At 44.0% G+C, this 13,581-nt stretch overlaps 1 protein-coding gene across 1 annotated transcript in view; it reads left to right on the top strand.

Moving 5' to 3' along the window:
• Window positions 1-13,581, top strand: part of LOC118473041 (uncharacterized) — a 57,140-nt gene that overhangs the window by 28,040 nt on the left and 15,519 nt on the right. The window contains exon 3 of the mRNA XM_035961253.1: window positions 41-152. Coding sequence (XP_035817146.1) covers window positions 41-152 — 112 coding nt within the window. The remainder of the gene's footprint in view (window positions 1-40; window positions 153-13,581) is intronic.

The raw sequence follows: 13,581 nt of genomic DNA, 5'->3' as shown, positions 1-13,581 counted from the left end.
CTCTGTCGTCCCGCCGCCGTATCTATGAGGCGGCTCCCAGCACGTCGTCACAGCTGCTCCATTTCCCCACCCGCGTCTGGGCTGCTTCCTGGTGCGTCATACGACTTCAAGAAATGAGGAATTTGCTATCGTTGATGACAAGGAAAAGTCAGGTCAGTTGTCCTTTTCGAGCATTGCATAAATCACATTTTATGAATATTATGTTGGTAGGCATAAATGCATATGGAAATTGTACACTACAGTGTTACGATTTTTTGTTGAATCCATAATTTTCTGTAGTATATGGTATAGACTACTAGTCCATTATTTCATTTAGATTTAAACATTACTTGTTGAATGAACAGTGGTAGTCTATAAAAAAAATCATGAGATTAAGGCTAGCTTCTTATTGTGGATCGGTTCATATATTCTACCGTTATTTCATTAAATAGGTTTGTATTATATCCTGTTGTGTTTAAACCAGGAAACTCATTTGTTTAAACTATAAAAACTAGCAGACAAGAAACTGCATTGAATAGCAATATGCTGAAGCAAATCATAATATTTATAGTATTGGTAGTTGTCGGTACCCTAAATCAAGGTTACCCCTTACTACAGTATGAAGACACGGTGCCCGTGCGGTGATCTCTAGCTGCACGGTGAACAGCACCTGACCCCACCACGTGAATGGCTCAAGGGGCGCCATGTGGCCAAAAAAGATGGTATATCCCGGGATACAGTCAGTTGGACCGGACCTCCACGAGGACGTGCCGGACCCCTGTACGCACGACCCGGACCCCAGAGTACGGTACGGAACTCCCAAGTAGCGTGCCGGGTCCCTTGGATGGGATCCAGGTCCCTCAAAATAAGGTTTGGACCACTCGTAACGAGGTCCCGGGACAGGGGATACCCTGGCCTAAGCAAGGGTCCGGTACTAACACGTGTCTAGGGTTTATCCTGTGCGTTTGCGCTCCCCACTTAGGCGGAGACCCGTTGCTGCCACGTGGCTTGTTGCCCGTGACGTGAGCCAGTGGGTGGAGTGGGTGGAGCCTGACGTAAGGCCTCTAAGTCGCGCGGTCTCTGCATTTATTGTGGAGAGGACGCGCCGTCTGTCCACCCTACTGACAGGTGATGTGCCCTCTTAGCATTTAATGTGTCATGTCCACTCCGCTGGCAGGTGGCACCAGGGCCATCCTATAGACGGCGCGCCTGACCAGTCCATTGTCAAACAGTGCACCCGTGCTGCGCGGCGCACCGTGTCCATCGTCGCTTGTGCAAGAAGCTTCCCCTGCACGCCGATTCTACGCAGATCTCGGATGTCAGGGCGCAAGAAGATTGCTCTAGCAGCGAGCATTGGTAGCTCCAAGTACTACATTCGTTATGTTCCTGGGCCCACATGTCGGGGCTCAGTACCCTTGTACGTGCCCCCTTAGTTAAAAAAGGGGAGGCATGCAACGTTACAAGGAGAGGCCACACTTGGGCGAACTCAACTTAGACTCTCAACTCTCAAGCTTCCACGGCAATCCAACACATAGTGGAGTAGGGTATTACGCTCCGGCGGCCCGAACCACTCTAAATCCTCGCCTGTTCATGTGCTCGGTGATCACTTAGCAAGACAGGCAAAACACTTAAGTGAAAGGGAATTAGGCTTACACCTATTTCCTAATTGATTTTGGTGGTTGAATTGCCCAACACAAACAATGGGACTAACTAGTTTGCTCTAGTCTATAAGTTCTACAGGTGCAAAAGGTTCACAATAAGCCAATACAAAGACCAAGAAAAGGGTTCAAAGAAAGAGAGCAAAAGACAACCCAAAGGCACCCTGGTCTGGCGCACCGGACTGTCCGGTGTGCCATCGGACAGTGTCCGGTGTGCCACCGGGCAGTGTCCGGTGCACCATGGCACTTCAGGTCGAACTCTTCACCTTCGGGAAAAATAGAGGGCACTCCGCTATAATTCACCGGACTGTCCGGTGTGCCAGCGGAGCAACGGCTACCTCGCAAGCAACAGTCGACTGCAACGCATTAAATGCGCGCCTGCGCGCGCAGAGGATAGAGCAGCGCTAGAAGGCGCACCGGACAGTCTACAGGACCTGTCTGGTGCACTACCGGACAGCCCAGAGGCCCCACAAGTCAGAGCTCCAACGGTTGAACCCCAACGGTCTGCTGACGTGGCTGGCGCACCGGACAGTGTCCGGTGGCGCACCGGACTATCCGGTGCGCCATGCGACATCACACTTCCAATGGCCATCTTTTGGTGGTTGGGGCTATAAATTCCCCAACCACCCCACATTCAATGGCATCCAAGTTTCTACACTTCTACACCTTACAAGAGCTATAGCATTCATTACAAGACACACCAAAGAGATCAAATCCTCTCCCAATTCCACACAAAGCTTTGGTGACTAGAAAGAGTGATTTGTTGTGTTCATTTGAGCTCTTGCGCTTGGATTGCTTCTTTCTTTCTCATTCTTCTTGTGATCAAACTCATTTGTAATCGAGGCAAGAGACACCAATTGTGTGGTGGTCCTTGCGGGAACTTTGTGTTCCGATTGATTGAGAAGAGAAGCTCACTCGGTCTAAGTGACCGTTTGAGAGAGGGAAAGGGTTGAAAGAGACCCGGTCTTCGTGACCACCTCAACGGGGAGTAGGTTTGCAAGAACCGAACCTCGATAAAACAAATCATCGTGTCTCGCTCTTTATTCGCTCACGATTTGTTTTGCGCCCTCTCTCTCGGACTCGTTTCTATTTCTAACGCTAACCTGGTTGAAGTTGTGCTTAAGTTTGTAAATTTCAGATTCGCCATATTCACCCCCCTTCTAGGCGACTTTCAATTGGTATCAGAGCCGGTGCTTCATTAGAGCCTAACCGCTCGAAGTGATGTCGGGAGATCACGCCAAGAAAGAGATGGGGACCGGCGAGAAGCCCATTTCAAGCCACGAGAAGGCTCCATCGGGAGAGTCCTACAACAAAGGGAAGGGGAAGGAAAAGGAATCCCCTTCACACAAGTCGCGTCGGAGCGGTGACAAGAAGAAAAAGATGAGGAAAGTTGTCTACTACGAGACCGACTCCTCGTCACCATCCACCTCCGGCTCCGACACGCCGTCCGTCACTTCTAAGCGCCATAAGCGCAAGAAGTTTAGTAAGATCCCCCTACGCTATTCTCGCATTCCTAAACATACGCCATTACTTTCCGTCCCATTGGGCAAACCACCAACGTTTGATGGTGAAGATTATGCTAGGTGGAGTGATATGATGCGATATCACGTAACCTCACTCCACAAAAGTATATGAGATGTTGTTGAGTTTGGTGTACAGGTACCATCCGTAGGGGATGAAGACTATGATGAGGACGAAGTAGCCCAAATCGCACACTTCAACTCCCAAGCCACAACTATACTGCTCGCCTCTCTAAGTCGAGAGGAGTATAATAAGGTATAAGGGTTGAAGAGTGCAAAGGAGATTTGGGACGTGCTAAAAACCGCGCACGAAGGAGACGAGGTGACCAAGATCACCAAGCGGGAAACGATCGAGGGGGAGCTCGGTCGCTTCCGACTTCGCCAAGGGGAGGAGCCACAAGACATGTACAACTGGCTCAAAAACTTGGTGAACCAAGTGCGCAACCTCGGGAGCAAAAAATGGGATGACCACGAGATGGTTAAGGTTATTCTAAGATCACTTGTTTTCCTTAACCCTACTCAAGTTCAATTAATTCGCGGTAATCCTAGATATACACTAATGACTCCCGAGGAAGTGATAGGAAATTTTGTGAGCTTTGAATTGATGATCAAAGGCTCAAAGAAAATCAACGAGCTAGATGGTCCCTCCACGTCCGAAGCACAACCGGTCGCATTCAAGGCGACGGAATGAAAGAAGGAGGAATCTACATCAAGTAGAACACCCATCGACGCCTCCAAGCTCGACAACGAGGAAATGACGCTCATCATCAAGAGCTTCCGCCAAATCCTCAAGCAAAGGAGGGGGAAGGATTACAAGCCCCGCTCCAAGAAAATGTGCTACAAATGTGGTAAGCCCGGTCATTTTATTGCTAAATGTCCATTATCTAGTGATAGTGACAGGGGCGACAACAAAAAGGGGAGAAGAAAGGAGAAGAAGAGGTACTACAAGAAGAAGGGCGGCGATGCCCATGTGTGCCGCGAGTGGGACTCCGACGAGAGCTCCTCCGACTCCTCCTCCGACGAGGACGCCGCCAACATCGTCGTCACCAAGGGACTCCTCTTCCCCAACGTCGGCCACAAGTGCCTCATGGCAAAGGACGGCAAAAGGAAGAAGGTAAAATCAAGATCCTCCACTAAATATGAAACCTCTAGTGATGAGGATAATTGTAGTGATGAGGATAACTTGCGTACCCTTTTTGCCAACCTAAACATGCAACAAAAAGAAAAATTGAATGAACTAATTAGTGCTATTCATGAGAAAGATGAACTCTTGGACACCCAAGAGGACTTCCTAATTAAGGAAAATAAGAAGCATGTTAAGGTTAAAAATGCTTACGCTCTAGAAGTCGAAAAATGTGAAAAACTATCTGTTGGGTCTATGCTTCGTCGCCGAAGGTCTTCTAGGAAGAAGCGGCTTTCGGCTGAAGCTGCTTGTGTGAGATGGCCGAAGTTTCCTCTTCATGAAGCTTCGGTATTGCAAACCGACTTAAAGATAGAATGACCTTTTAGTCCATAAAGGCCTGAGTCAATGTTGTAAACTTTTATGAGGGGCATAATTGTAATTCCTCACAGGCTGTGTCCTGTGCCTATAAATATGTTCGAAGGTCTTCGATAAATCTTCAGCTGAGGGGGTGAATTTCTCACTGCTGGCTCCAACTGAGTGAAAAATTTTTCTTAGTCGTTGAATGCATCTGTTGCTAAATTCCAAACATTTTTCTTGAAGGCCCGCCAATAGATTTTTCAAATCTGAATTTTGTTGAGCTTCGGCTTCAAGTTTTATATTAAGTTCTTGCTTTTCTTGTTCAAACTGCTCAGATTGGTGGAGAAGCTTCATGTTCAGTTCTGTTATTTTTGCTTCGGCTTCCGCCAATAAACCTTCGGTTGCCTGGAGCTCAAAGTTCTTTTTCTCGATAGCATCTGATTGCTCCTTTATTTTGCTTTCTAAATTTTCAACTATAACTTCGTGTTTCTTGTCTTCAAAATCTTGCTGCATTTTCAAGGCTTTGCTCAACAGCATACTCTGCACGAAAACAACCTTTGTTAGACATGTTTTTATTATTAAAAACAATAAAAGTTAAGGGAAAAATAGTTCACCTTGAAATTGGAATAAAATAAACTACCAACGATATGTTGTCGTCGGTAGCGGCTAATGTCCGTTTCTAGCTTCGGAAAACCGATACTCTTTGACAGAGTACCGATAACTTTGGCTCCAGTTTGGTTTCGGATACAATCTAATTTCTCATCATCAATACCTCCGAAGAGGAGTGCTCCTGGCTTGTACCCGCAAGATTTGGCATACTCTTTAAGCTCTTCTATTTCGGGTTTTGACAATTTTTCTCCAACTAAATTTTGAAACATGAAGGCTTCGTTTTCTGAAGCTTCATCAGCAATTTCCTTTCCTTTCCCCGACGCTGCGGCCGCGGCCTCTTCGGCGGCAGTGGTAGCTTCTTCTGTGGCCATGTCTAGCAGTATTTTGTCAATGTGTTCGATTGTGCTCTCCAGGTTCAAATCTTCAGCTGAGGCAGCTTCGGCAGCCGTGACCTCCGAAGGTGTGATTTCAATATCTGTCCTTTCCTCAGCTGCTGGTGTCTTCTGAGCTAAAGCTCTTGGCGGTGTCTTGTCAATTACCTCTGTCACACCGATGATTCTCTGTCTCTTTACTTTAGTCGTTTTCTTCATTTTTTCGGGCTCCTTTTCCTTCTGAAAAAACTTTGTCAGTTGAGGCCTCAATGGACTTAGCTTTGCAGGCAGGGATTCAGTCATTACCTTCAAAATTGCCTCCACATCAGTGGCAGAGGGTGATGCGGGGGTTTCTTCTTCGTCGGATATTTTTCGCTTCGGAGAAGACGTTTTCCTCTTCTTCGGAATTTTCTTCTTTGGTGGTTCTTTTTCATCTTCATTTAAGGCTTCAGTTATCCTTTTCCTTTTCTGGCCTCCGACACCTTTGTTCAGATTTTCATAGTCAGGGTATTCAAAACCCAAGGCGTCCAGAACTCGGTTCAGTCTTCGCTTCGGACGGGTGCCGAAGGCCGCAGTCATCAATTGATCTTCTTTTTTGGAGTAATTGCCAAGTATTTCATTACACATTACTTCAATTGTATCCAGCCACTCTTGGCAAGGTGTTTTAAAGTATTTCTTAAACTTGAAATAGTAAGGTAAACGCACAAGTTCACCTTCTTTCTTTTCCCCCTTTAGCTTCGGCATTTCCCATTCTTTTAAACTAGGGAAAACCTTGAAAGCCAAAAACTCCTGAACCAGGTCTCTTGTACTGATATGCTCTGCAATAATTCTGAATTCATTCATTGCTTTTGAGTTGGACCTTCCGGTGTCATGTTGCAATGGGGGCGGGTTTCTCCGAAGATTAGTTCAAGTGGACTTTGCACAAGTTTCTCCTTGTCGTCATCAACCTTGACATAGAACCACTCAGACTTCCAGCCTGCTGCCCATTTGCTTCGGTAGCTGATTACAGGAAACTTTGTGGTTTTCCGGTAAGCAAAATTATAGCAACCAAAATTGTCATGCAATCCATCTTTTCTAGCCTTCGTCTGATAGTGCAGTTCGTGAACTCGACAAAAGCTGTCCGCGAACGGCTCCACCGCTTGGCTTCGGCGGGGCCCAGATATAAACGCTAAGCCTAACGATAGCGTTAGGAGTCAGCTGATGAAAGTAGATACCAAACCTCTTCAGTACCTCTGCAATAATCCCATGTAGGGGGAATCTTAATCCAGCCTTTAGAAAGCTCTTGAAAATGACAATTTCATCCTTCTCCGGCTTTGGGGTAGTCTCTTCTCCCCCGAAACGCAATAGCTTCTTCTGATTCTCATTGAAAAAGCCCGACTTTACCATTTTGGAGAGATCAGCCTTCGAAACAGTAGACTTTCCGAAGTCCAGGTGGCTGGGCTTGCTTGGCATGGCAATACGATAATCGTCTTCAGGATCAGTTTCCTCAATATCTTCTTCTTCTGCTTCGGCAATTGCTTGTTTTACCTGTTCTGCATCATCACTGGGGATCTTTTCCGAAGTTACCAGTCCGGACCTTCGCATCGCTTCGGAGATGGGAACAGACTCCGAACCTTCAGCTTCGTCCCCCTCACGCTCAACCCTAGCGGTAGAACGTACTCTGGCCATTTAATTCTGAATTTGTAAAAATTTAATACTTTTTTCTTCCCAAGTTTTTTCTTCTGACGAAGCAGGCTTCAAACTGGAGCTTCGTTCGATTCCGAAAGTTAAGCTTCGGCGATGGTTAAAAATTTTGGCAGCAAAACAGTGCAAATAGCAATGAATGCTGTGGTAACTTCACACCTACTCGTCTGTTTATATAGTACTGCAGGTAAGAAGGCGAAGCGCCAGGATTTTTACACCAGGCGGGCACCCGCTCGCACTCGCTGCGTGGTGGACCGCAGAGACCAAACAGTAACTCTGCAAGGTAGGACCGCTACGCGCTGGGAAACTGAATCGTTTCTCGACAACGAGCTCAGGGAAGGTGTTTTTTGGACCTTCGGCTTCCCGAAGCTTAAGAGACTTTTTTCACGGATCAAGCTCGTTACGAAAAACGATCTAGCACCGCGAAAGGGGCTACTGTTGGGTCTATGCTTCGTCGCCGAAGGTCTTCTAGGAAGAAGCGGCTTTCGGCTGAAGCTGCTTGTGTGAGATGGCCGAAGTTTCCTCTTCATGAAGCTTCGGTATTGCAAACCGACTTAAAGATAGAATGACCTTTTAGTCCATAAAGGCCTGAGTCAATGTTGTAAACTTTTATGAGGGGCATAATTGTAATTCCTCACAGGCTGTGTCCTGTGCCTATAAATAGTGAACAGTATTCCTTTACTGTTCACGCATTCTGGCAATTGTAATCTCATCTTTCGGGAACCAATCTTTGCCAAGGCAAAGGTATAATTGTATTCAATAATTCAACATATTAAGTAAATATAATATTCGTGCATGTTTCATTTATCTTTTCATTCCCTTTATTTTATGTTATCTTATATCATCTATTAGAATTTAATTACGGAGACTTAACCTTCGTAATTATATTCTCATAAACCTTCGTCCATGGTTCCCTATCCTCAAGGGAATATTGTTTCATGGGCGAAGGACGTTAATATTTAACACTTTATGTTGCCTTGTTCTTAATTCATAGCATTTGAGAACAAGTCCCCAACACTATCTAGTGAGCTAAGCACTTGCCATGATAATATTGCCAACCTTAGAAATGAAAATGCTAAATTAATTGCTAAGGTTGATTCTAATGTTTGTGATGCTTCAATTTCCAATCTTAGAGATGATAATGTTGAATTACTTGCTAAGATTAAAGAATTAAATGTTTCCCTTGCTAGCCTTAGAGATAAAAATGAAAAATTAATTACTAAGGCCAAAGAACTAGATGTTTGCAATGTTTTCCGGTCTTAGAGATAACAATAATATATTGCGTGCTAAGATCGTTGAACTTAATTCTTGCAAACCCTCTACATCTACCACTGAGCATGTTACTATTTGCACTAGATGTAGAGATGTTAACATTGATACTATTCATGATCACATAGCAAAATTAGATGCTAAAATTGTCGAGCATGACTTAGAAAATGAGAAATTTAAATTTGCTAGAAGCATGTTCTATAGTGGGAGACGCCCTGGCATCAAGGATGGCATTGGCTTCCAAAGGGGAGACAATGTCAAACTTAATGCCCTTCCTAAAAGATTGTCAAACTTTGTTAAGAGCAAGGCTCCCATGCCTCAGGATAACGAGGGTTACATTTTGTACCCTGCCGGTTATCCCGAGAGCAAAATTAGGAGAATTCATTCTAGGAAGTCTCACTCTGACCCTAATCATGCTTTTATGTATAAGGGTAAGACATCTAGTTCTAGGCAATCAACCCGTGCAAAATTGCCTAAGAAGAAAACTCCTACTGCATCAAATGATTCTAACATTTTATTTAAGACCTTTGATGCTTCTTATGTTTTAACTAACAAATCCGGCAAGGTAGTTGCCAAATATGTTGGGGGCAAACACAAGGGATCAAAGACTTGTGTTTGGGTACCCAAAGTTCTTGTGTCTAATGTCAAAGGACCCAAAACCATTTGGGTACCTAAAATCAAGAACTAAATTTGTTTTGTAGGTTTATGCATCTGGGGGCTCAAGTTGGATCATCGATAGCGGGTGCACAAACCACATGACTGGGGAGAAGAAGATGTTCTCCTCATACGAGAAAAACCAAGATCCCCAACGAGCTATCACATTCGGAGATGGAAATCAAGGTTTGGTCAAAGGATTGGGTAAAATAGCTATATCTCCTGACCATTCAATTTCCAATGTTTTTCTTGTAGATTCTTTAGATTACAATTTGCTTTCCGTTTCTCAATTATGCAAAATGGGCTACAACTGTCTTTTCACAGATGTATGTGTTATTGTCTTTAGAAGAAGTGATGATTCAATTGCATTTAAGGGAGTGTTAGAGAGTCAGCTATACTTAGTAGATTTTGATAGAGCTGAACTCGACACTTGCTTAATTGCTAAGACTAACATGGGCTAGCTCTGGCATCGTCGACTAGCACATGTTGGAATGAAGAATCTTCACAAACTTCTAAAGGGAGAACACATTTTGGGACTAACAAATGTTCATTTTGAGAAAGACAGGATTTGTAGCGCATGTCAGGCAGGGAAGCAAGCTGGAGTTTATCATCCACACAAGAACATCATGACGACTGACAGGCCGCTCGAGCTCCTACACATAGATCTTTTCGGCCCGATTGCTTACATAAGCATCGGCGGGAGTAAGTACTGTCTAGTTATTGTGGATGATTATTCTCGCTTCACTTGGGTATTCTTTTTGCAGGAAAAATCTCATACCCAGGAAACCTTAAAGGGATTCTTGAGACGGGCTCAAAATGAGTTCGGCTTAAGGATCAAGAAAATTAGAAGCGACAATGGGACGGAGTTCAAGAACTCTCAAATTGAAGGCTTCCTTGAGGAGGAGGGCATCAAGCATGAATTTTCTTCTCCCTACACGCCACAACAAAATGGTGTAGTGGAGAGGAAGAATCGAACTCTATTGGACATGGCAAGAACCATGCTTGATGAGTACAAAACTTCGGATCGGTTCTGGGCCGAGGCGGTCAACACCGCCTGCTACGCCATCAACCGGTTATATCTACACCGAATCCTCAAGAAGACATCATACGAACTCCTAACCGGTAAAAAGCCTAATATTTCATATTTTAGAGTCTTTGGTAGCAAATGCTTTATTCTTGTTAAAAGAGGTAGAAAATCTAAATTTGCTCCTAAGACTGTAGAAGGCTTTTTACTAGGATATGATTCAAACACAAGGGCATATAGAGTCTTTAACAAGTCCTCAGGACTAGTTGAAGTTTCTTGTGACGTTGTGTTTGATGAGACTAACGGCTCTCAAGTAGAGCAAGTTGATCTTGATGAGATAGGTGAAGAAGAGGCTCCGTGCGTCGCGCTAAGGAACATGTCCATTGGGGATGTGTGTCCTAAGGAATCCGAAGAGCCTCCAAATGCACAAGATCAACCATCCTCCTCCATGCAAGCATCTCCACCAACTCAAAATGAGGATGAGGCTCAAGTTGATGAAGGAGAAGATCAAAAGGATGAGCCACCTCAAGATGACGACAATGATCAAGGGGGAGATGCAAATGATCAAGACAAGGAGGATGAAGAACCAAGGCCGCCACACCCAAGAGTCCACCAAGCAATTCAACGAGATCACCCCGTCGACACCATCCTCGGCGACATTCATAAGGGGGTAACCACTAGATCTCATGTTGCACATTTTTGTGAGCATTACTCTTTTGTTTCCTCTATTGAGCCACACAGGGTAGAGGAAGCACTACAAGATTCGGATTGGGTGGTGGCGATGCAAGAGGAGCTCAACAACTTCACTAGGAATGAGGTATGGCATTTAGTTCCACGTCCTAATCAAAATGTTGTAGGAACCAAGTGGGTCTTCCGCAACAAGCAAGATGAGCATGGTGTGGTGACAAAGAACAAAGCCCGACTTGTAGCCAAGGGGTATTCACAAGTCGAAGGTTTAGATTTCGGTGAAACCTATGCACCCGTAGCTAGGCTTGAGTCAATTCGCATATTACTTGCCTATGCTACTTACCATGGCTTTAAGCTTTATCAAATGGACGTGAAAAGTGCCTTCCTCAATGGGCCAATCAAGGAGGAGGTCTATGTTGAGCAACCTCTCGGCTTTGAAGATAGTGAGTACCCTAACTATGTATATAAACTCTCTAAGGCGCTTTATGGGCTCAAGCAAGCCCCAAGAGCATGGTATGAATGCCTAAGAGATTTTCTTATTGATAATGGCTTCAAAGTCGGAAAAGCCGATCCTACTTTATTTACTAAAACTCTTGACAATGATTTGTTTGTATGCCAAATTTATGTTGATGATATCATATTTGGGTCTACTAACGAATCTACATGTGAGGAATTTAGTAGGATCATGACACGAAAATTCGAGATGTCAATGATGGGGGAGTTGAAGTACTTCTTGGGATTTCAAGTGAAGCAACTCCAAGAGGGCACCTTCATTAGCCAAACCAAGTACATTCAAGACATTCTAAACAAGTTTGGAATGAAGGATGCCAAGCCCATCAAGACACCCATGGGAACCAATGGGCATCTCGACATCGACACGGGAGGTAAATCCGTCGATCAAAAGGTATACCGGTCGATGATAGGTTCATTACTCTATTTATGTGCATCTCGACCGGATATAATGCTTTCCGTATGCATGTGTGCAAGATTCCAAGCCGACCCTAAGGAAGCTCACCTTACGGCCGTAAAACGAATCTTGAGATATTTAGTTTATACTCATAAGTTTGGGCTTTGGTACCCTCGGGGATCCATATTTGATTTAGTTGGTTATTCGGATGCCGATTGGGCAGGGTGTAAAATCAATAGAAAGAGCACATCGAGGACTTGCCAGTTCTTGGGAAGATCTCTGGTGTCTTGGGTTTCAGAGAAGCAAAATTCCGTAGCTCTTTCTACCGCCGAAGCCGAGTACATTGCCGCAGGTCATTGTTGCGCGCAATTGCTTTGGATGAAGCAAACCCTTAGGGACTATGGTTACAAATTAACCAAAGTTCCTCTTCTATGTGATAATGAGAGTGCAATCCGCATGGCAGATAATCCCGTTGAACATAGCCGCACTAAACACATAGCCATTCGGTATCATTTTCTAAGGGATCACCAACAAAAGGGAGATATCAAGATTGCATATATTAACACTAAGGAACAATTAGCCGATATCTTTACCAAGCCACTAGATGAACAAACTTTTAACAAACTTAGGCATGAGCTAAATATTCTTGATTCTAGGAATTTCTTTTGATGTTTTGCACACTTAGCTCATAAATATACCTTTGATCATGTCTCTTTTATATGCTATGACTAATGTGTTTTCAAGTGAATTTCAAACCAAGTCATAAGTATATTGAAAGGGAATTGGAGTCTTCGGCGAAGACAAAGGCTTCCACTCCACTCCATAACTCATCCTTCGTCGTCGCTCCGAGCAACTCTCCAACTTTGGTATAATCTTCACTCATATGTTATTTACCAAAGGGGGAGAAAGTAGTTAAAAGAGCTTGTATTTCACTCTAAGTATCCGTTTTTGGCGATTCATGCCAAAGGGGGAGAAAGTATTAGCCCAAAGCAAAAGGACTGCACCACCACCTAATTTTAAACTCATGATTTTCAAATTGGTATCTTATTGTGTTCAAAAGGGGGAGAAAGTAGTATTTTCAAAATTGATATCTTAAAACCCTCTTGAACACTAAGAGGAGGATTTTATTGAGAGGAAGTTTTGTTTAGTCAAAGGAAAAACATTTGAAACAGGGGGAGAAAATTTCAAATCTTGAGAATGCTTCTCAAAATCTTATTCATTTACCTTTGACTATTTGCAAAAGAACTTTGAAAAGGATTTACAAAAAGAACTTGCAAAAACAAAACATGTGGTGCAAGCGTCGTCCAAAAATGTTAAAAATAAAGAAACAATCCATGCATATCTTATGTGAATTTCTATTGGCTCAATTCTAAGTAACCTTTGCACTTACATTATGCAAACTAGTTCAATTATGCACTTCTATATTTGCTTTGGTTTGTGTTGGCATCAATCACCAAAAAGGGGGAGATTGAAAGGGAATTAGGCTTACAACTATTTCCTAATTGATTTTGGTGGTTGAATTGCCCAACACAAACAATGGGACTAACTAGTTTGCTCTAGTCTATAAGTTCTACAGGTGCAAAAGGTTCACAATAAGCCAATACAAAGACCAAGAAAAGGGTTCAAAGAAATAGAGCAAAAGACAACCCAAAGGCACCCTGGTCTGGCGCACCGGACTGTCTGGTGTGCCACCGGACAGTGTCCGGTGCACCAGGGCACTTCAGCTCGAACTCTTCACCT

This window comes from Zea mays, chromosome 7 (genome assembly GCF_902167145.1).
Source record: "Zea mays cultivar B73 chromosome 7, Zm-B73-REFERENCE-NAM-5.0, whole genome shotgun sequence".
Classification (NCBI taxonomy): domain Eukaryota; kingdom Viridiplantae; phylum Streptophyta; class Magnoliopsida; order Poales; family Poaceae; genus Zea; species Zea mays.
This window is presented reverse-complemented; position numbering and strand designations above follow the sequence as displayed.